Source organism: Molossus molossus, unplaced genomic scaffold (genome assembly GCF_014108415.1).
Source record: "Molossus molossus isolate mMolMol1 unplaced genomic scaffold, mMolMol1.p scaffold_m16_p_7, whole genome shotgun sequence".
NCBI classification, from domain to species: domain Eukaryota; kingdom Metazoa; phylum Chordata; class Mammalia; order Chiroptera; family Molossidae; genus Molossus; species Molossus molossus.
In genome coordinates this window covers 62,238,922-62,263,669 of record NW_023425401.1, presented here as the reverse complement: position 1 = coordinate 62,263,669, position 24,748 = coordinate 62,238,922, and the positions used below count along the sequence as shown (strand labels likewise).

At 38.1% G+C, this 24,748-nt stretch overlaps 1 protein-coding gene across 2 annotated transcripts in view; it reads left to right on the top strand.

Moving 5' to 3' along the window:
- Positions 1–24,748, top strand: part of PNPLA8 (patatin like phospholipase domain containing 8) — a 65,944-nt gene that overhangs the window by 27,401 nt on the left and 13,795 nt on the right. For both annotated transcript variants that reach the window (XM_036246634.1, XM_036246633.1), the window contains exons 6-8: positions 428–599; positions 7,873–7,930; positions 10,453–10,647. In XM_036246634.1, the coding sequence (XP_036102527.1) occupies positions 428–599; positions 7,873–7,930; positions 10,453–10,647 (425 nt within the window). The remainder of the gene's footprint in view (positions 1–427; positions 600–7,872; positions 7,931–10,452; positions 10,648–24,748) is intronic.

The window sequence follows — 24,748 nt, the reverse complement described above, 5'->3', positions numbered from 1 at the left end:
AATTAGTAAGTTGTCAAATATACTGTGTTCTGTGACCAAAACTAAGAAATTTTCTAAGGTTAGAAAGGGCATTCTTTACCACAGTGTTTTAATTATATGTTATTTAATGTAATTTAAAATGACACCTTTTTATATATTTTTAAACTGTCATTATCATCATTGGTTGCCAATTGTGTATCCTATCGAGGCCTAGTAAATAAATCACTGTACATATTTTATTCCAGTATAAGAACCTTATAAATGTCAGTCGTTGTAATTACCCTGATTTTATAGATGAAAAAATTAGGGCTGTGAGAGGTTAAGTAGTTTGTCTCAGGTGACAAAGTTTGAAAATATCAAAGGTAGAGTTTTAACATGGTCTGTGATTCAGGAGATCTTATAAGTACTGTAAGGTCAACACTGACTGAAACAAGATTTTTTCTTTCAGGTGCCATATTAGCATTCATGTTGGGATTATTCCATATGCCCCTGGATGAATGTGAGGAACTTTACCGAAAATTAGGAACAGATGTGTTTTCACAAAATGTCATTGTTGGAACAGTCAAAATGAGTTGGAGCCATGCATTTTATGACAGTCAAACATGGGAAAATATTCTTAAGTAAGTTTAAATTATTATTTTTTAAATGTTTTGATTATCTAAGTAATATACATATTAATTTGAAAATGTTGAAAAATATAAAGAAGAATATTGTTTATCCTACTAGTTAGAATCACTACTAATTCTAGTCGCTATTTGAGGGGGGAGGTTCATGTGTGTGAGATTTTCATGTAAAAGTTGCAATCGCCCTTTTAAAAACTGAGACCATATTGTATTTAGACCATGTCTGCATCATGTTGCTTTTACTTATCATATTAGTCTTCTTTAGAAGTCATTAACAGATATTTTTCTAAAATACTAATTTTTAAACATTTTTTCCAAAACATAACAAAGCCATTATACCCACTTTCCAAAAATAAAAGCATAAAGTAGAAACTTAAAATTACTCACAATCTTAATATTCAGAGCTATAGACCTTGCAATATAGGTCAGTTTATAAGAAGCATAATTATTAGGTCAATGCTGATATAATTACAAAATAATTGTATAGAAATAGAGAATAAAGTTGAAAATAGCATAATCCCACTATTAACATGGTGATGCACTTTTTCTAGAGTTTCTTACAAATAAATCTGTCGGTGTATGGGATTGTGACTGTGCATATATGTATTTATCCCCTTCACAAAATTGGGATGAGAATGCACATTTAATTTTCAGTCCTGCATTTTTACCTTATCATTGTATCGTGAATGATTTCTTAGTCATTGTTTTCTGAGGTATGTTTTTAATGGTTGTTCACTGTCTCATTTTACGAATGTACTATTTTTTATTTAATGAGTTCCCTATTGGAAACAAAGGATACCTTAGTTGTTTTTACAGTTTAAAATAAAGTTTAAAGTACATCCTACATCTCTACTTAAATCTTTGATTATATCTGTAAGGTATTATCAAGTGAAATTATGGATCAGGAAATACACATGTTTTAAAAATTATTATTACATATTATTGGATCAAAACATTTGACCCAGTTTACTCACCCACTAGCATCAATTTGTATTTCCATTTCACCAAACATTTTAATTTTAAAACTGTCAGTTTGAGAGATTTTAAAACCGCTGTTTCAAATTTGCAACACATTGATTATTGATGAGTTGGAACATTTTATGTGTTTTGATTTTATATTTATCTATCTATATTTCTATCTATCTATCTAATCTGTCATCTATCTATCAGTCTGTCTGTCTGTCTGTCTGTCTATCTTGTGTGCGTGTGTGTGTGAATTTCAAGGGCATAATATTTTCTTATTCTTGTCAGAGTATTCCTCAAAGTGATGTAAATACATTAAACATTTATATGTTGAAAATGTGATTTTTTTTGTTTTAATTTATCTTTATTGTTGAAAGTACTATAGGTGTCCCTCCTTTTTTCCTCCATTAGTACTCTCTGCTGCTTCCGCCTTCACTGCACTGTTGTCTGTGTCCATTGCTTAGGCATATATGTATGTAAGTTCTCTGGTTAATCTCTTCCCACTCCCCACCCCACTTCCCTCTGAGGTTTGTCAGTCTGTTCCTGACTTCCATGTCTCTGGATCTATTTTGTTTGTCAGCTTATTTTGTTCATTATATTCCACAACTAAGTGACATCATGTGATATGTGTCATGTCTTTCCCTGACTGGGTTATTTCATTTAGCATAATACCCTCCAGGTCCCTCCATGCCATCTTAAAGGGTAAGAGATCTTTATTACAGCTGCATAGTACTCCATTGTGTAAATGTACCACAACTTTTTTATCCAAACATCTACTGATGGAAACTTGGGCTATTCCAGAGCTATTGTTAATAGTGCTGCTATGAACATAGGTGTATATATATTCTTTCTGACTAGTGTTTCAGGCTTCTTAGGATATATTCCTAGAAGTGGAATAAGTGGGTCAAATAGCAGTTCCATTTTTCATTTTTTGAGGAGACACCATGTTGTTTTCCATAGTGGCTGTACCAGTCTGCATTCTCACCAGCAGTATACTAGGGTTCCCTTTCCTCCACATCCTTGCCAGCACTTGTTTAATGATTTGTTGATGGCAGCCATTCCGACGGTGTAAGGTGATATCTCATAGTCATTTTAATTTGCATCTCTAATGATTAGTGACATTTCATAACACAGGCTGGTTTTACAGTAAATTTTCAAACCTTCAACAGATTATTCCAAAACTTAGTGTTTTAAAATGACAATGGTTTAGTCTTATGCTTCGGTTGGGTGTTTCCTCTGTTCTTATCTCAACTCACTCACATGGCTGTGGGCATTCAGCAGCTTAGCTAAAATGACTGGGACAGCTGGTCATTCTCATCCTGTACTTCATCTTGTAATGGTAGTCTGAGTTCCAAGAAGGAAAGCCTCAGTGCAGAAGTGCTTATCAAACCTCAGTTTATTTTCTTTACCTATCTGTCATCCATCCATCTATCTATCTATCATCTATCTATCTATCTATCTATCTATCTATCTATCTATTTATCTATCTATCTATCTATCTATCATCTATCTATTTATGCTGCAATATGTATATTTTAATTCAAAGTGAATTGACAGTAATACACCATAAATTCTTTTTGACACTCATGAAAATAGTCACCTGGTAAATCTGCTTTTTGTGACAAAATACAGAAAACTTGGTCACATTTAAATCACTGAGAAGTAGAGCAGTCAAGATGGCAACGTAGGTAAACGCAGTCTCACCTCCTCCCACAACCACATCAAAATTACAACTAAACTACAGAACAACCATCATTCACACCACCTGACATCAAGCTGAATGAAAGTCCTACAACTGCGAAATTAAAGGAACAGTCACACTGAGACTGGTAGGAGGGGTGGAGGCACGGAGGGGTGGAGGCACGGATGGGCTGGTCCCACATCCACGTGTGGTGGATAAAAATCAGGAGGGATACCTCGGCTAGGAAGGTCCTCCCTGAGGAGTGAGGGGTCCCCGTTCCACACCAGGCACCCCAGCTCAGGGTTCCAGTGCCAGGAAGAGAAGTCCCCATAACTTCTGGCTATAAAAATCAGCGGGAACTGAGACTGAGGGAGGCTGAGGCTGCTGGAGACCCAGGCAGTTCTTCTTAAAGGGCCTGCCCATGGACTTACTCGGACTCTCTCCTTCTGGGCTCCAGAGTTGGGGAGGCAGCTTGAAAGACACCAGAGACATATGGAGAAGAACTGAATTGTTCAGCATTGGGGTGAGAGCTGGAGGGGCAGCTTTCTCCTGGAGAGACCTGCTGTGGGAGGCTGCTGTTTCTTTAGTAAGCTGTTTTCTGGGGCAGCAGACCAGCCATATCTGGGATTTCAGCCACCTAGCTTACACTGTTTGCCCCACCCTGGTGATTTCCTGATGCCCTACCCCACCCAACCTTCGGGCCCACCCAAGCTGTTTTCAGTGGCTTTACCATAGGATTGGCCTGTCTTCGCTCCTGCTTCAGATTTTCATAAAATCTCTCAAACAAGGAGCTTCTGGTCTCTGAGACCTATTACCTCTCGTTAAGTGGCCCCAGGCCTGGCAGTAGAAGCAGCTAGCCTTGATTCACAGCTTGGCTTTTCCTGGGTACCTCCAAGCCCAGCACAAGTAGCAGCTGTCTACAGATCACTATGTAGCTTATGCCGAGTGGCCCTGGATAGAACACAGGCAGAGGCTGACTTTGCCCCAGAATCAGCACACCCAGAGAATAACTTCAGACCACATGGAAGCACCACCACCCAACCACCTCCACAAGTGACACACACATTGAGTGGACTCAGTGGGTACCAGAGCCTTGCTGAAGTAAGTCTTGCTCTGTGTGTTGGGCCCCTACAACGCTATTCTCCACGGGAGTCAGACGCTAGTGGTTAATGGACACAGCCAGTCCTTGCAGCTGATCACCCTGAGTAAATCCCTCTCATTGACGTGCCTACAGCAGTCAAGACTCAATTACAACAGAAGGGTGTATAGTCCACACTAGGGGTGCACCTTGAAGGCCCAGCTGGGGTGATCAGGGAGGTTGTGCCACTGGACCCTACAGGAAATCTACAATAATAGACCACCCTTCAAAGCCTAGGAGACATAGCAACTCTACCTAGTACGTAGAAACAAACACAGGGAAGCAGCCAAAATGAGGAGATAAAGAAAAATGTCCCAAGTGAAAGAACAGAACAGAATTCCAGGAAAAGTAAACAAAATGGAGATAAGCAATCAATCAGATGCAAAGTTCAAAACACTGGTTATAAGGATGCTCAAGAAACTTAGGGAGACCTTCAAGGAACTTAAGGAGAACTCCAAAGAACTTAGAACCTCAACAACATAAAAAAGGACCAGTCAGAAATGAAGGATGCACTAAATAAAACAAGAATAATTTACAGGGAATCAGTAGAGTAGGTGAAACCAAGAAGCAAACCATTGAATTGAGATATAAAGAAGGAAAAAACCCAATCAGAACAGCAAAAAGAAAAACAAATCCAAAAAAATGAGGACAGTGTAAGGAGCCTCTGGGACAACTTCAAGCATACCAACATTTGCATCATGAGAGTGCCAGAAGGAGAAGAGAGAGAGCAAAAAATTCAAAACCTATTTGAAGCAGTAATGACAGAAAACTTCCCTAAGTTGGTGGAGGAAACAGACATACAACTCCAGGAAGTACAGAGAGTCCCACACAAGATAAAGCTGAAGAGGTCCCACACCAAGACTCATCATCAAAATGCTAAAAGTTAAAGATAAAGAAAGACTCTTAAAAGCAGCAAGAGAAAGGCAGTTTGTTACCTCCAAAGGAGCTCCCATAAGACTGTCAGCCAATTTCTCAAAAGAAACTTTGCAGGCCAGAAAGGAGTGGAAAGAGATATTCAAAGTGATGGAAAGCAACCACCTATAACCAAGATTACTCTATCCTGCAAAGCTATCATTTAGAATTGATGGACATATAAAAAGTTTCCCAGACAAGAAAAAGATAAAGGAGTTTATCACCAACAAACCAGTGTTATATGAAATGTTGAAGGGTCTTGAAGGAGAACAAAAATATGAACAATAAAATGGTGATAAATACATATCTATCAACAATTGAATCTACAAACAAAATGAGCAAGCATAACAGAAACAGCCTCATAGATACAAAGAACTTTTTGTTGCCTGCCTAATAGGAGGGGGTTGGGGGAGATGGGTGAAGAAGATGAAGGAATTAAGATGTACAAATTGGTTGTTAGACTGATGAACCTCAAAGGGAAGGGGGGAGGGTGGGCAGGAAGAGATCAACCAAAGAACTTCTATGCCTATATGCATAACCAACGGACACAAACGATAGGGTGGGGAAGGCAGAATGGAGGCAGTATTGGGGAGGAGGGGGTCAGTAGTGGAAAAAGGGACATCTGTAATACATTCAACAATAAAAATAAGTTTAAAAACAAAACAAAAATATAAGTAAATTACTGAGAAGTAGAAATACTATAGCAAACTGTAATAGACATTACATCTTTAAAATTTTTTCCAGTCCTTATTGTAATATTGCACAGTGCAATTGCTACATGGCAAAGTAGTGTAGCATAGATGTAAAAGCAAAAGCAAGCCAAAGAAAGCAAGCTACAAGTCTAAAATTGTTAAACAGTTAACAGTTCAAATTTAGTAATCAAATCTGTCATTGGGTTCATTATACAAATCCCTCCTATACTTTATAGTGTATGATTTCACTTTTGTGCAACACAAACCAAATTTAAAATTAGTTAAAAGGTTTTGCTATGGCATGTCTGCCGATGTTCCATTGACCATAGCCACTGAAACCCATGGTCTATGTGGGAAGGAACGATATACGGAGATACAGATATCAGAAAATGTGATTCATTGGGGACATTATTATTATAATCTACCACATCTACTCTCTGGACTTTATCTTTTTTTAATTTCTCTCATTGTTTATCGAGAGTAATTTTATAGATTTTTTTTTTCCCCTGTGGTAATAATTTTGTGTTATTTTAGGGACACTATTTTTTGTTGTTATTCTCACCTGAGCATATTTTTTCCATTTAATTTTAGAGGGACTGGAAGGGAGGGAGAGAAAGAGAGAGAGACAGAGAAATATTTCAGTGTGAGCTATACATCAGTTGCCTGCCACATGTGCTACAACCAGGACAACCAAGGTACATGCCCTTGACCAGGAATTGAACCCACAACCCTTCAACCCTTCTGTGCTAAGGCCAACGTTCTAACCTTTGAGCCACACCAACCGGGGCAAGGACACTTTTTAATTAAACCACAGTGGAATCTAGGAATATTGAGATTTTTGTATTTAGATATCTCTCTTAAATAAACAATGTTCCTGAATTCTCTTATAATTTAAACTTAATCCACTAATGCATTTGGGTTCTGTTTATAAAAGGTTCAAACAAAAAAGTAAATGTGAACTTTGCTTAAAGTGTGAAAGCAGCATGCTCCCAGGATCTCTGTCCCAATTTTACAGCAAGATTTCTATTAAAAGATAAAGTGAAAGACCTATATAAGAATAAAATTGCATTAATCTTCATGCAGAAGAAACATAGGTCAGGTTGTAAAGACAAAGATCTTGCCTGTTTTAGAAAGTATTTTACACTTTGAAAAGATTGTGATATTTGAAAAGATTGTGAAGGGTAGGTCACTACCTAATTTGTGAATACTATCCTTAAGTGAATTCACTAACATTCTAGTTGAGAAACAGAAGAAAACATTATTTTCAAATAATGGAATTGTAGAAATTGCTGCCCAAGGGCAATTTCTATAATGTTGCAGTAATTCAAATGCCAATTCAGATGAGTTAAACATTTTTTTGGTAAGGTGACATTGACTTTGTATTGCTAATACAAGTTTAAAGTCTAAATGTCCTGATCTGGTTTTTGGTTACTCTGTAACTAGCCTACCCATTCTGCAGTCTTATCTCAACACAGCAACTTTATTCTGTCAGTAGGATCCTGAAAACAACAGATTGATTCCGCTTCTGTGCCTTTCCCCTGCTTCTGTCCTGACTGTGTTACCTTGCCATGTTTCGCTGTCCTTTTCAAGCTACACCTCCATGCATCTTTCCCAGATTCTGCAACCTGTATGATTTGCCCTCACACTGGCAGAACGGTATTTGGATCAGAGGTTAATAAATACTAACCACATATTGTTTCATGTACATAATTGGATTATAAGCCTCCTAGAGGAGATTCATGTACATTTTTTTGTTTTAATTTGGTCCCTTGTAGCGCTTTGACAAAGCCATGGGCAAACAGTCATTGCATAGCATACGTTCCCTGATGTTAGGAGATAAAATCATTTTGATTTCTTTAATTTCTCTCTTCTCCTTTAATAAAGGGATAGAATGGGATCTTCACTAATGATTGAAACAGCAAGAAACCCCACATGTCCTAAGGTAAGTTTAGAATATATAACATGTAGTTGGAATTGAAGGTTAGGTGAAAACACTTATGCTAAAGGTCCTTTATTAAAGGAAAAATTGCTTAGGAATTTCTTTTAGTAGATTATATTGATTCCTTATATATTGAGTCATTCTCTGAAGATATAGAATGTTATCATTAGACCTTTTCTGCATATATAGTAAAAGTACAACAAAAGTTTAAGAACATGAAAGACTGAGAGTAAAGATAAGGAAGAATAATGGTTAATCAAATCCAGTGACTTAAGAAAAATTGTGTCATTTTTCTCTCCTAGATTTTTTTTAAATCATCACCCAAGGATATTTATTCACTTATCTTCAGATAGAGTGGGAGGGAGGGAGGGAGGGAGAGAAAGGGAAAGAAACGTCTATCTGAGAGAGACACATCAGTTAGTTGCCTCCCGCACAACCTGGACCAGGGGCGGGGATCGAACTGCAACCAAGGACCATGCCCTTGACCAGAATTGAACCCGCAACTCTGGTCCACAAGCCGACACTCCTCGAACTGCTGAGCCAAACCAGCCAGGGCTCTCCTAGATTTTTAAAAACAAAGTATATATGCTTGTTAGATATCTATTAGATTAATATACAAATGGAATCCCAATTTAAAAATGTAGTTGTTTCTACAATAAGTCTCAGCATGGCTTCTCTTTTTATTTTGTTTGAAACAGTGATCTGAGTATTGCTTAAGTTCTGTGTTCTTTGATTATACTTGTTATTTGATTAAGGAATAGGGTTTCTGCACCTAGAAATTCCTTGTATTTATTTTTGGGTAACAAGCTGTAACCATGAAAAATCAAATACAGTTCTCTCTGTTGCCCTTTCACTGTTACTTAACTATATTTTAATTTACTCTTTAGGTATTAATTATGCACCCAATATGACATAATTGTGCTAGGCACTTTGGATACATTAGTGAGTAAAAACAGACATGGAGTTTATAGTCCAGTAGGGCAAAGTAGGCTTTAATCAAATAATCATGCAAATGAAATAGTTTTCCTGAAATAAGTGCTATGGAGCATAAAAACAGTTCTCTGAGAGAGTATATTTACAGGGACATGAGGGAAAGCTACTCCAAGGATATGAGATTTGAGATCTCAGTGTAAAGGCTGATGAGTAGGAGTGTTCCTGGCAAAGGGAATGACCTGTGCAGGAGGAAGTTTTTTTGGAGACGCCCTCAGACGGTATATAGGAACTAGAAGACTTCCTGAAGACTAGAGCCTAATCATACCAAGGGCAGCATGTGAAATGAGGCTAGAATGGTAGGTGGATCAGACCATGCACAGCTTTAGTAGAAGCCATGGTACTGACAGGCAAAATTTCTTTTGGAGTGGGCTCTAGGATACACTCTATACCTCTTGTTTATTCCCCTGTATCTTCAGGGATTCTTGTTTTTAAGTCATGGAAATTGCCAACTTTATTTTTTTTGTCAATCCTCACTCGAGAATATTTTTCCATTGATTAGAGTGGAAGAGAGGGAGGGAGAGAGAGAGAGAAAGAAACATTCATGTGAGAGAGACACATCGATTGATTGCCTCCCGCATGACCCCAACTGGAGCCAGGGATTGAACCTGCAACCCAGGTATGTGTGTTTGACTGGAAATCGAACCCGTGACCCTTAGGTCCATGGGCTGATGTTCTAAACACTGAGCCAAACCTGCCAGGGTGGAATTACCAACTTTAAATAATAAAGAATAGAGGAGGTATGGGGGAGCTTTAGCCACCTCAAAAAATAATTTACTCATGATAAATGGAATAGCCTCTTGTGTGTTTCTTAACTCAGCCTGTCTATATACCAATTAATAGAAAGACTTTCTGTATTATAGTGTATGGCTAACTCTTGTCACAGTAGCCTAGAGACACACTTGGATCACTCATAGGAACTTGGGATATGGCCTTCGGTTTATAAAATAGCAAAGCAAACAGGCCCCTGACAGGGTTTGGCACAGGACTCTTAACAGCTTTGTCCTCAATATCTTTCACTTCTTAAGTTTATATTTCACACAAATTCAGCTGACACCAGTAAAATTTGAGACCCAGGGGGGTGAACATTCATTTTTTAATTTAAAAAATTAGCCTGCTGCCAGTTACTATGATCAGAAAACCTAGAGAATTTGTGTAGTCTTAGAGTTTCAATGATTAAAGTCATAGTACTTTCAAAGATCATGGAAACAAAGACTAATTAGTAAATTATATTATGAAAATAGTGTATTTATCTTTAGGTAGTTTTTATTTGTTACGACTATTGCTGTATCGGTTATATAAAGGTCTACAAATCTATGCCTTCTTGAATTATTCTCTTATATTTCTCAAAATTATCTCAGTCCTTACATCTAATTCTTTATAAAGAGAAACCTATTTTAAAAGATCTAGTTATTTTTACATTTATCTTGATGGGTAGAGTTGTAGGTTTTTTATTCATACTACTAAATTATAATTTTTACAAATACCAAATATTACTGCTTACAATGGGTATTGTTCAATTTTTAATTTACTAGGTAGCTGCAGTAAGTACCATAGTAAACAGAGGGATAACACCGAAAGCTTTTGTGTTCAGAAACTATGGCCATTTTCCTGGAGTCAACTCTCACTATTTGGGGGGTTGTCAGTACAAAATGTGGCAGGCCATTAGAGCCTCATCTGCTGCTCCAGGCTACTTTGCAGAGTATGCATTGGGAAATGATCTTCATCAGGTAAGTTGAGTCTATGGCCTATCTTGTAAAACTTTACATGATTAAAAAAGAATCAGCACTTGTTAATTAAATGTCACTGAACTTAACAGAGGGATCAACCAAGGAGTCTTTCTTCTTTATGTCTCCATGTAGCAGAGAATATGTGCAGTACAAGATATTTTTATTTGTTGTTTTTCTTTAAATTACCAAGCTCTAGCATATAGAGCATATTTTAGGAAATATTTTTTTTTAGTGTTTTATATAAAGTGATTCATAGCCAATTATGATAGTTTTATTAGTGGAAAAGTGAAGTAGTATGTATGATTGGCTTTCCAAATGTGATAAAAATTAAAAATGAAACACAGTCCCTGAAAAGCAGAACCCAATCTGTTTGAAAATTTTTGTAGTCATTTAAAAAAATTTTTTTTCAGTTATCATTGACATGCAATATTATATAGTTTTCAGGTATACAACTTAGTAATTTATATATAGACATTTATATACCTTACAAAATGATTCCCGCAATAAGTCTAATACGCATCTGACACCATATAGAATTATTATTATATTATTGACTATATTCCCTATGCTGCACTTTACATTTGGTGGTCATATTTTGAAGGAGAAGATATAATAGAATAATAATAGTAGACACTTAAGTTAGCTATATTCCAGACACTTACATAGTTCTTTGCATACATTATCTTATTTAATCATCACTGTTTATATGGTAGATAAGAGTTATTTCCATTTTACAAATGAAAAATTTGAATCTTAAGACAAGTTAAGTAACTGGACTAGAATCACAGGTGTTAAGTGACAGGATGCTTTCTGTAATTATATTGTTTTAAAATTTTGACTAAATGATATATAAAGTTAAATATTATTTCTGATAATTCTTTTTCTGTTATATAGACTCATTTACTTATAACTTTTTTTCTCTGTCAAGTTTTTCCCACTATGGAAATCTTAATTTATACTAAGTAATAAAGGCAATAAAGGTTTTGAGCTGATATATCAAATATATATATACATATATATATATACATACACTTTATATTGCTTAATTTTTTATGCTATCCCACTTAAAATTAGTCTCATTGGATGCAGTCAGTAGCCTTAGCTTTCCTCTTTAGTCACTGAAGTATGGTATGCTCTTTTTCTTTCTTTGATATTCAGATATATGTTGAGAAAAATAAATAAATACTCTGACAGAATTTTTAGATGTTATTCCAAACATCATACGTAGATCTTCTATATAAACTACATATTAACTATATAATTTTAATTTATATGTGTGAATGTTACCAATAAAATTTTTATCAATTTTATTTTTTCTATATTTTTATATAGTAGCTTAAATGCATTTTAAAATGTTACTGTTAGCTATCTCATTTTCTTTCTATCTTTGTAGTTAAGAAATTAAAATAGGATTTCTTTTATCTTTGGAGTCAATTCAGATTATTTCTTTGTCAGACCAGTCATTGTCAAATTTGTAAGGGCTGGCTCATTTGGCAGGAACATAATGCATAATTAATTATGAATTAAACCTTTCTCTTCTACCTGCCTCAGGACAGAAGGTGCTAGCTATAGAGTTTTTCTCACATTGATTTCAGGCCTTATTGGTCAAAATAAAATTTTTATTTTAATATGTAGCTTGCTGTTTTTAACATCTGTTTCTCCATATTCTTACCATGTCATAAATGATGAAGTAGCTTAAACAGTGTATTCAAAATATAATAACTTTAAGATGGTTGTCATGCTACTAAACTGTTATGATAGATATTAGTGAAACTCTCAAATGATAAGTCAGTGCATTTCAGGATCATATGTTCCCAGACTTCAAAAGAAGTTATCTGATTTGCTTTTTATTTTTATCTAAGAAGTAGTAGTCCTAAGGTTTAATTCAGTCCTATGGTAATTTAGTGGGGTTTTTTTTCTATTTCAGATAGATCAGTAATATTTCTTTTCATTTAGTCATTTTTGTGTTGATGCCCATAATCTTTGAACTTAGGTTGAATTAACTTCTTCTGTAAATTTTATGTGAAGCATATGACCACATATACAGAGAATATGTTTTCGTGTAAATCAGTGACTTAACTTTAGAAAGATTGGCACATCGAATTTAATAAGAATATTCAAATGGAATCTGGAGTCTAAACAAACCTTAAGTAAATATTTTTTTATTGCGTATTCTCTTCCAATACTTGAGGAAGAAATGTGGTATTTTTCTCTTCAAAACTCACTATGAAACACTGAATAGCATATTCTAAGGTATGAATGATCTGGATTGCATAAACAAAGAAAATATTTAAGCAAAGTTTCTTACTAATCTTTCAGAAGTTGCCAAGACATTTAAAACTAAAATGTGGTACGTATTACAATCCTCTTATCCTACAAGTTCTTGAAATATTCAGTTATTTCCAGTCTCATTTTTAAAACCCCTTTTGACTGTCATGCCTAACATATGTTTCATATCCTTTCTGGAATCGGGAGAATATTAATTATTGATTAATATTCTATTTGAGCAGTTATTAAAAGTAGGGTGATAATTAAGAGGTATGAGTAGGTATATTTTGGAAGACAGTGGTGTATGCCAAGTGGCCCCCAAATGCCAAAGGAGCCGAGAGACCAAAGAACTAGGCAAACGTCCAGCTTGTAGCTTAAGATTTGAATAGGGAACTCATGTACAGGAACACAGTTCTGGGCAGTAACAAGATGAAATTGATCCTCATAACTTTCACCTCTCAGACCATGTGCTTATATGTCTGAAGCAATGATAATGTGTGGATGATAAAATGTATCAGGTGCTGGGAAGCACTGCTGCCAGAAATACACAAGTTAAGATATAGACAACACTGAGGGCAACTGGCCCTGGAGAAAGAACTGGAAATCCTATGATGAGCCCAGAGCTCTGTGTAAATACTCTAGCAGGCTCTACTGTCTGCATTTAACCAGATGTTGTAGCTTTAAGCAGAGTCACAAGGTAAATGGACAGATTTTATTTGCCTTTGACTTTAAAGAGAATATTATTACAATGTCCTAGAAAATTATTGTCAACTGATGGTTGTTAGAATCAATTCAACCCCAATTTGGGGTGTAGTGAAGAAGAAAACTGTTCACTACAAACAGCTCAATTGTGATACAGCATGGCTGTGGAACAACTCAGTAGTGTTACAGCTCAATCATGAAGAAACATGGCTGTGCCAAATGTCCCTCAGTAGACGAATGGATAAAAAAGCTGTGGTACATATACACAATGGAGTACTATGCAGTTGTAAGAAAGAAAGATCTCTTATTCTTTGAGACGACATGGAGGGACCTGGAAAGTATTATACTAAGTGAAACAAGCCAAACAGAGAAAGACAAGTATCATATGATCTCACTTATTTGTGGAATATAATGAACAAAACAGTCTGAGGAATGGGGTAGTCCCAGAGACGTGGAAGTGGAGTCCAGACTGACAATCCCCAGAAGAGGGGGTGGTGGGGGAGAGATAAACCACAGAATTTATAGGCATGTGTGCATGAACAATGGACATGGACAACAAAGCTGGGGACAGGGTGCAGAGGGAGGAGGAGGGGGAATCAGTGTGGGGAAAAGGAGAAACATCTGTAACAAAAACAAAACTTAAAAAAATATATGGGAAAATAAAAGTTACAAAAAAAAAAAAAAAAAGAAGCATGGCTGTGAAACAGTGTGGTTGTGAGCCCTGGGGCCAGGCCCTTCTTTGGCTAGACAGATTCCTGTTCGGCCAGGTCTTCTCTGATCTCTCCTGCTCTGCCCTGCCTGTTCTTCTTGGCTTTAATCTGGGAAGATGTCTTTGGTGTTTCATCTTCAGTATTTAAGTTCCAGCCTGGGAAACCGTCTTCACTCTTTGGTGGACAGGAAAATTATGCTCTCCAAGTAAAAGAAGAGCTGACTTATATAGACAGAAGTCCCCCTCCCTGGTTCTTGATTGGTTTTTCTCGTACAAATGAGAACTCCAAATCCTTACAGTTTGATTAGACCGAAAAGCACTGTCCTGATTGGTCAGAATAGAGTTGCTCTGATTGATTGGTGAAATTCTGATGGGGATGTAGATGCATAGCTCTGATTGGATGGGGAAAGCCCCAGTCCTATTGGTTGAAATACTATTCCAGGAACTCCTTTATAAAGTCTGGCTCATTTGGCAGAAGACAATGAAGGCAGGCAGTTCAGCCCTGGAAGCAGGCGGCTTAGTGCAAGATTCTCCTTGAAATGTGGTTTGTATGAGAAGCCCCTATGTACAAATGGCTGCTAGGCTCTGGGTTTTTTGTTTTGTTTTGTTTTTTTTAACCCAGTTAAACCACTAAGAGCCCTTAGTAGGTATTTTTTTTCTCAAGGCTCACATAAAGTGGGAAGTATTATTTTTGACTTAGCTTTCCATGTATTCTCGCTCCCCTTTCCAAGTAGCATCATATTTATCTTGAAACAATACTTTTTATACAAAATTATCCTTCCCTTTTCTCCTTTTCTCTATCTCTCCCGCTTTTTTGAGATATAATTGATATACAGAAAAAGGCACAGATTTTATGTATACAATTTGAGGAATTTAAATATATTTTTTAAAATTTATTTGCGAGAGGGAGAGAGAGAGAGAAACATGGATCAGAGAGAAACATTGGCTGCCTCCTGCATGCTTCCTACTGGGGATTGAGCCTGCAACCCAGGTATGTACCCTGACCAGGAATCAAACCAGCGACCTCTCTGTGCATGGGGCAATGCTTAACCAACTGAGCCACACCAGCAAGGGCTACAATTTGATAAATTTAGATATATGCCTTCTGTCTTACCTTTTTCCATCTCAACCTCAAAAATTAATTCATTTTCTGTGTTTAAAGAAAAAGCCTGATAAATTAGTTTGCACTATGGGTTTTGATGACAGATTCTAATATTTTATTTCTTTTAAATCTTACTTATATTTTAAAAGTTTATGTTCAGAACTCAGAATACATTAACCTAAAGGGAATTATAATATTTCATATAAGTGTTTCAAGTAAAGATTGTTTCTAGCAGAGAGCCTGCTCAGCACCTCCAAATTGTGCCTGCTCCAGGCCACAATTATTCATTTTTGTTATGACAGGACAAAATGTAGTGAGTGCTTACTCAGTGCCATTCACTATTTTAGCCATGAGAAATATAAAGGTTTTTAATAATTGCTAGCTTTTTTGTATTTCCTGGATCCTACCCTTAAACTAGAAGAATATAAACACAGTTATTGAATGAGCTGATACATTCAGTAATAAAAATTAGTACAGGGTTAAGAAGTAGTATAGAAAATGTGATTTATTTTGTCAGGATTGGCTTTACAGAGATGTATTAGTTTTATCTGAGTGGATATATAAAGAATGAATAATTGATTAGGATAGAACTAGATGGGGAAGGGAAATGGGGAGTGATTGTTTAATGGTTACAGAGTTTCTGTTTGGGGTAGATAACTTTTTTGGAAATAGTGTGATGGTTGTAAAACATTCTGAATGTAATTAATGCCACTGAATCATAACCTTAAAAATGGTTAAAAAGACCAATTTTATGTTATATATATTTTACCATAATTTAAAAAACATTTTTTAAAAAGATGAAATGATTAGGAGATATTCATGTTGTCCAGTGGTTGTTTTCTGGTAGGTGCTCAGATTTATGATTTGAAAATATTAAATATGCATTAAAAGTAATAAAAAGTACATAAAATTTAGGCTATTAAGTACATGCACGATGTACTGCAGTAAAAATGCAGTCCTGCATATACCTCTAAGAGATAAGTAGAGGCATCAAAACTTATCAATTCAAAGTAGAAAAAATCAATTCATTTTTCAAGTCTTTTTTACCTCAGTACCTTGCAATGTGCCTGGCAAATATCAAGTTTACAATAAATAAATAGATGTAAATATGACTACTTAAAGGAATGGTAAGGCTACAGGAAATACCATAGACATAACATTTGCCTAATGACTTACTGTTAGAAGAGGCATCTGACAAAACTAGGCTAACTGTAAACAGAGCTTAAGGGATGATATGCCTCACCATTGGAGTAGAGTGAGTGTCAAAATCTTAACTTTAGCACTTTTTTGGTAGAAAGCAGGTAAAGTTTAAAGAACAGGGAATTACTTTGAAGCATGGCCATTAAAAGCATTGGAGCCCGGCCACTGTGGCTCAGTGGTTGACCATTGACCCATATACCAGGAGGTTGCTGGTTCAGTTCCCAGTCACGGCACATGCCCAGGTTGTGGGCCAAATTTCTAGTGTGGGGGGCATGCAGGAGGCAGCCAGTCGTTCTCTCTCATCAATGTTTCTATCTCTCTCCCTCTCCCTTCCTCTTGTTGTAATGTGTCAGCGAGATAACCAGAGATGCACAATTGAATTGTAAAGGAGCACTTCATTACACCAGTGGGCTGTGGGGGTACAGCTTCCCCAGATCCTCAGCACCAGATTCTTCTTGCTCATCTGATTTTAAAGACAGAACTCCATCCCCCTCTTGCCCCCCCCCCCCCAGGGGACCGGTACAATAGTGGGTGTGACAGCGATTACAGAAATCAAAATTAGCATTATTCACTGTGCTCACAAGTACCTGCAAATACAGATACTCGGAAACTGCAAATGCCTCCCAACACGTGGGGCAACTGTAATCTTAGGCAAAAGTTCTTTATTTCTAGGGGTAATTAACCTATTATTGGAAAAATATCGAGGAAGGTCCATTGATGATAAAAATGGAGTTATTTAGTCACCTTAGCCTCGGGGCCCAGGTCATTCCCCACTGGTTTTCCTGACACGTCAAATCCTTGACTCGACTTAGTTTTTCACGAGGCCATTTATTAGACATGGCCCAAAGGCTAGGAGTAAACTTAATATATTGAGAGGGCTGGCAATGGTGGATAATAGAGTTGTAAACCAGTTTTTAGATTGTCACCTTTTTCTTTTTTGTTCCTTGATATTTTTTTTAACTAGTGATAAACTTTCTTGAATAATCCCTGAATTATTCTCATAAAAACAGCATTTTTCTCCCAGTGTAACACATAATCCTCCTTCCTTAATAAATGAGAGATTTAATCCTCTCCTGTTCTGTAGGACCATTTCTAAGTTCCCAGTTCCATTGGGGCCCAGGTCTATAAGGATTCCCCTGAACAGTCATAACTAGAAGAATCAAAGTCCCAATAAACACAAGAGTCTTATCTGGAGAGGCCTGAACAGTCATTTTGCTTTTTCCCCCACAGCGGGGAATGGTGCTGCCAGGTCGGGATGCCGTTGACCTTGATAGCTGTTGGTGCAGTCAGGATGACAGTGTATATAGTCCCTTCCAGGCTGGAGTTAGTCCCTGGGTGGTGAACTTCTTTGCCCATATCAAGTCCCCAGGCTGGAAAGGGTGCACAGGGTCCGAGGTGGGCACAGGCAGGGCATTGCAGACGTGTTTATGGACAGCTTTCTGAGTGGACTGCAGGGCCTGCAAGAACTGTAAGAGGGCGAGGGGGAGCAGAGTGGACCAGTTTTTACCGGTTTCTAAAGTAACTTTGGTTAAGGTTTCCTTTAAGGTTCTGTTCCTGTGCTCTATCTGCCAGGAACTCTGTGGGCAGTAAGCACAGTTGAGCTTCCAATTTATATCGAACCCTTAGAGATATCTTGTGATCTCTTTGCTATAAAGGCAGGGTCATTGTCTGATCCAAGAGTCAGGAGTAACCTAAACCTGTTACTCTCTTTATTACATCCCAGACTGTTATCCCACCACCAGGGGCAAGCTCTCCCTCTCTCAGTGTCCTATTTTCTTCCCTTCTTGAGTATTCCTCCAGTGTCCGTCTTCCTGTAATATATATGTCCCTTTCTTTTATCTTTTCTTCTTTTTATTCCCTCCAGACAATCCTTTAACTTGCATAGACCCTCTGTGACTTACCTAGTCCTTCCCCTGACATTAACCTGAGAGCTTGCTCAGTCCACCTGCTGTCTGCACATCTCCATTATTCTTCTCCTCCCTACTCAGACCCACATATTCCTACTTCCCTCCACCTTCTCCCTTTCCCTGTGACCTTGCTGGACATTACCTGCCTCTCAGGAGTTAGTAAGCTTGGTGTAACCTAAGTGGGTAGCCTGGTGCAGCTGGTTGACTAAAGTTCAGCCTAGAGCCTCTGGGACCAACAACGTCCCATCAGGCAGTGTTCACCATCCATTGATTTCCTTTATGGCTTGTTTCTGCTTGGCCAAGTCATTTTCTGACCCAGTATAAGTATGAGTCGAAGGCAAACTTGGTTTTGGCATGGCAACTAATATCTGGAGAGGCCCCATTGGTTATAGGGCTGCCTCCCATGTTTTCAGATTTTTCTTGCCCCATCGGAGAGCCTGGATTAGGGCTATGAGTTCAGCCTGTTGGGCTGAAGTTCCCCTATTTAAGGTCTGTGACATTACAGCATGGTCCAGAGTTACTACTTTCCCAGCATACCTGATTTCTTCCTGGACATAGCTGCTCCCATCTGTGAACAATACCTCATCTGATGATGGCAGTGGGACATCCTTGAGGTCTGGGCAGACCGTCTGCACTATGTTGATTACCTCCAGGCATTCCTGTAGGGTTTCTCCGGGTCATCATCTGGAGGCAGGCTGTCAGGATTGATGGCCAGTGGCTTGGAGTGGCAGTGGCCAGCAATTGAACAATCACTGGAGAAGATCACGTCCAAGTAGGGGGTATGGGCACTCCGGCATGACTAGAAGAGAATGAGTCACAGTATTCTTTTCAAGGTCTGTAGTCCTGTTTGAAGTCCAGGGATAGGTTAAGGTCCCATTGGCTCGGTCAGGACTGAGTCTGCAGCACCAGTATCTACCAGGAAACTAACTAGTTTGTCCCCTATTGTCTTGTTATTCTTGGCTCCCAAGGGCTCAGTTGCAAGGAGCCCTGGCCCTGTCATTTTTCCAAGTTAAAGATTTTACTTTGTTCCTCTACACCTGACTTTGCCCTTTCTTTTCTATCCCTAATCAGGACCTAGGCCTGCCATCCTGACCCTTCCTAGGGTGATCCTTTTTCATGGGCCCTGTTTCCCTTAAGGCTGCTACTACCACCTTTGCTATTTCAACCAATTGGGCCTTTAGGCTTAACAAGAGAACACAGTGAAAAGTGTTCAAGGAAGCCCTCCCTCTGGCAGTATTTGGGTCCCACTGTGGGCAGAGGGATGGGAAAATTTCCTCTGATCTCAGGTTTTCAAAAGGACACAGGAAAGGGAAGCATGCATGTGTACGTGGGTGTTTTTCAACTCTCCAAGAGTACTTTGTGCCCACGCCTAGGATCCCTATTTTCAACTCCCCAAAGTTCAGAGAAGCCTGTTGGGAACTTGCTGCTGCCAAATCCAAGGTGGTGGACAGACAAGCTGCCCAGTCTGGCACCGAAGGAACACACCCCTTCTGTGGTCTAACTGCCCTCTCCAAGAAACCTTATGGCCTCCAGGTAAGTACCTGTATGCCTGCCCGCCACCCCATTTCCCAGGACGAGGGGCTCTCCATACCAGACCCCAGTCCTGATGCATGGCATCATGCAGGACGCACAGGTTTGCCCGCCAGCAGGGACTGCCCCTGAATCACTTATTACTCTGTTAACTGCCTATAGCAACTGAGCTACAAAATTTTGATATGGCTCTTCAGGTCTTTGTCTGATGGATGTAAGATCTAGTGAATTTCCCCCTTTTGTTGGGAGCTCTTTCCAGACCTTCAAAGCACAAATGTTAATCACAGCCTTAGTGGAAGACAGTGGGGGAGTCTTTAAGGACTCACAGCCTTTGTCGACTTTCCTCAAGTCTTTCACTACACCTTGCTTCCCCACCTTATTAGCCTCCTGCACAGGATCAAGGCAATCTCTAATTACGGCCCAAAGAGTAAATGTTTGCGCCAGAAACTCACAGGCACTTTGCAACCTCTACCCAGGTTTCTCTTGAGACCGACCCAGTTTGGGGCCCACTACCAGTATTTGTGCCCTAATCAGAACTTTCCTCAAATCCTTCTCTGAGAATGTTTCATTATGCAACCCAATGTGGTCTTCGGGACACTAGGGCTGCTATCCATGATTAGACTAACCATAACAAAGTTGAGAGAGACCCAGTAGGAAGGCAGACAAGGACAAAACCAAGGGAAGACACACAAGACAGAAACTTTTGCTTTGTCCACCTGGCTGCTTCCCACGGAGTTGAAGACTCACACTGGCTCCGTTACAAATGTCGTGGAGCATGGTCACTCACACACAATTACATTCACAGAGTCACACTCATACACCATTTGAATTTTCTTCCAGAAACTCCCTATCTTGAGCGGCGCTTATGCCACTTGGGAGGTAATCAGTCTCCCCTTCCGCCCCAGTGGCAGGTCTCAATGAACAGAATTTGCCAGATTTGAACCCCACCTAACATCTTAGGGGGATTCCTAGGAGAGGGGAGGCTGCGCTGTGTCAAGCCCTCTCACTCTCAAACAGACCAGTCACCCAGATCTCACCTCTGGAGGCTTTTACCAGGTCCCTTTAATCTTTTTGGGGACGTCTTGTTGTCTCCCGGCCACTCATCAGAAACCCAACTAGGATCTTTGGGGCTCTGGAACTCGGGGCGCCTCCCCTCAGATGTATAGAGGTCTGGCAGCCAGATGGGAGAGGCTGCCCGTCTTAAGCATCTATCCCTTGGTGTAGCAACACACCAGGGAATCTTGCTGGGGCCTCCAAATGTAATGTGTCAGGGAGATAACCAGAGACACACAGTCGAATTGTAAAGGACACTTCATTACACCAGCGAGCTGGGGAGGTACAGCTTTCCCAGATCCTCAGCACTAGATTCTTCTTCTTCTTCTTTTTTTTTTTTTTAAATTATTTTTATTAATTTGATTTTGTTACAGATATTTCTCCTTCTTTCCCTATTGACACCCTCCTCCCCATGCCCTCCACCCCATCCCCAGCTTTGTTCTCTATGTCCATTGGTTATGCATACATGCATATAATTTCTATGGTTTATCTTTTCTCCCACGACACCCCCTCATCTAGGGTTTGTCAGTCTGTACCCTACCTCTATGTCTCTGGGTCAATTTTGTTCATCAGTTTGTTTAGTTCATTATATTCCACAAGTAAGTGAGAACATGTGATATTTGTCTTTCTCTGCTTGGCTTGTTTCGCTTAGCATAATACTCTACAAGTTCCTCCATGTCATCTCAAATGATAAGAAATCTTTCTTACAGCTGCATAGTATTCCATTGTGTACATATACCACAGCTTTTTTATCCACTCATCTACTTATGGACACTTGGGCTGTTTCCAGATCTTAGCTATTGTAAATAGTGCTGCTATGAATATAGGGGTACATATATTCTTTCTGATGGGTGTTTCAGGCTTCTTAGGGTATATTCTTAGAAGTGGGATCACTGGGTCAAATGACAGTTTAATTTTTAATTTTTTGAGGTAACACCATAATGTTTTTCATAGTGGCTGCACGAGTCTGCATTTCCACCATCAGTGTACTAGAGTCCCCTTTTCTCCACACCCTCAAAAACATGTTATTTGATGATTTGTTGAAGGTATCACTTCACACCTGGCCATTCCGACAGGTGTGAAGTGATACCTCATAGTTGTTTTAATTTGCATCTCTCTGATGATTGGTGATGTTGAACATTTTTTTATAGGTCACTTGGCCATTTGCCCTGTTTGGAGAGGTGTTTATTTAGGTCCTCTGCCCATTTTTTAATTGGGTTCTTTGTCTTCCTTTTGTTGAGTTGTATGAGTACTCTATATATTTTGGAAATTATTCTCTTATCTGAAGCATCATTGGCAATTATGGTCTCCCATATAGTGGGTTCCTTTTCCATTTTGATGATCTTATCTTTTGCTGTGCAGAAGCTTTTTAGTGTGATGTAGGCCCATGTGTTCATTTATTCCTTTGTTTCTGTTGCCTTAGGTGATGTATCAGTGAAAATTCTGCTGCATATGATGTCTGAAATTTTGTTGCCTACATTTTCTTCTAGAATTTTTATGGATTCACAAGTTATTTAAGTCTTTTATCCACTTTGACTTTATTCTTGTGTATGGTGTAAGTTGGTGATCTAGCTTCATTTTTTTTTCAACTCGCTGTCCAAATTTTCCCAACACCATTTGTTAAAGAGACTGTCTTGACTCCACTGTATGTTCTTGCCCCCTTTGTCAAATATTAATTAAGCATATTGTCTTAGGTCAATTTCTGGGTTCTCTGTTCTCTTCCATTGGTCTGTCTGTCTGTTCTTGTGCCAGTACCAGGCTGTTTTGATTACAGTGGCTTTGTAGTATAACCAGATATCTGGTACTGTGATCCCTCCAACTTTGTTCTTTTTTTTTTTTGTTCAAGATTGCTGTGGCTATTTGGGGTCTTTTTTTGATCCATATAAACTTTTGGAGTGTTTGTTCTATTTCTGAGAAATATGTCATTGGTATTTTGATGGGGATTGCATTGAATCTACAGATTGCTTTGGGTAGTATGGACATTTTAATGATGGTAATTCTTCCAATCCATGAACAAGGTATGTGTTTCCACTTTTTTATATCTTCCTCTATTTCTTTTTTCAATGTCCTGTGGTTTTCTGCAAATAGGTCCTTTACTTCTTTGGTTAAGTTTATTCCTAGGTATCTTAACTTTTTTGCTGCGATGGTAAATGGAATTCTTTTTTTAGTTTCTCTTTCTGTGAGTTCATCATTGGTGTATAAGAATGCTGTCAATTTCTTGACATTAACTTTGTATCCTGCTACTTTGCCAAGTTCATTTATTAACTCTAGTAGATTTTTTGATGGAGTCTTTAGGGTTTTCTATGTACAATATCATGTCATCTGCAAATAATGACAGTTTTATTTTCTTCTTTCCAATTTGGATCCGTTTTATTTTTTCTTCCTGTCTGATTGCTGTGGCTAAGACTTCCAGTACTATGTTAAATAAGAGTGGGGAAAGTGGGCATCCCTGTCTTGTTCCCATTCTTAAGAGGAATGCTTTTAATTTTTGCCCATTGAGTATGATGGTGGCTGTAGGTTTTTCATATATGGCTTTTATTATGTTTAGATATGATCCCTTTATTCCCACATTGCTGAGCATTTTTATCAGAAATGGGTGCTGGATTTTGTCAAATACTTTTTCAGAATCTATTGATAATGATCATATGGTTTTTATCTTTAATTTTGTTTATGTGTTGTATCATATTTATTGATTTGCAAATATTGTATCATCCTTGCATCACTGAGATGAATCCCACTTGGTCATGATGAGTAATTTTTTTGATGTATTGCTGGATCCACTTTGCTAATAATTTGTTAAGAATTTTGGCATCTGTTTTTAGCAGGGATATTGGCCTGTAGTTTTTTTTCTTTGTCATGTCTTTATCTGGTTTTGAAATTAGGATAATGCTGGCCTCATAAAATCAGTTTGAAAATGTTTCGTCTTCTTGTATTTTTTGGAATAGTTTGAGGAGAATGGGTATTAGATCTTTGAATGTTCAGTAAAACTCCACTGTGAAGCCATCTGGGCCTGGGCTTTTTTTTTGCTGGGAGTTTCTTTATTACATCTTCAGTTTTCTTTGTTTTTATTGGTCTGTTCAAGTTTTCTATTTCTTCCTGGTTCAGTTTTGGGAGGCTATGTGTTTCTAAAAATTTGTCCATATCTTCTAGATTGTCCAACTTGTTGGTATATAATTGTTCATAGTATGTTTCAATAATCCTTTGTATTTCTGTGGTGTCAGTTGTTACATCTCCTCTGTCATTTCTGATTTTGTTTATCTGGTTTTTCTTTTTTTTTGTTTCTTGGTGAGTCTGGCTAAAGGTTTATCGATCTTGTTTATCTTTTCAAAGAACCAACTTTTTGTTTCATTGATCTTTTGTTTTTTTTGTTTTTTTTTGTCTCTGTCATTTATTTCTGCTCTGACCTTTACTATTTCCTTCTTCCTACTAGCTCTGCGTTTTTCTTTTTGTTTACTTTCTAGTTCTTTAAGTTGTAGTGTAGGGTTAGAACGTCAATTAGGAATTTTTCTTGTTTCTTGAGGTAAGCTTATAGTGTTATGAGCTTCCCTCACAGGACTGCTTTTGTTGTGTCTGATAGATTTTGTGGTGTTGTGTATTCATTTTCATTGTTTTCCAGGAAGTTTTTAATTT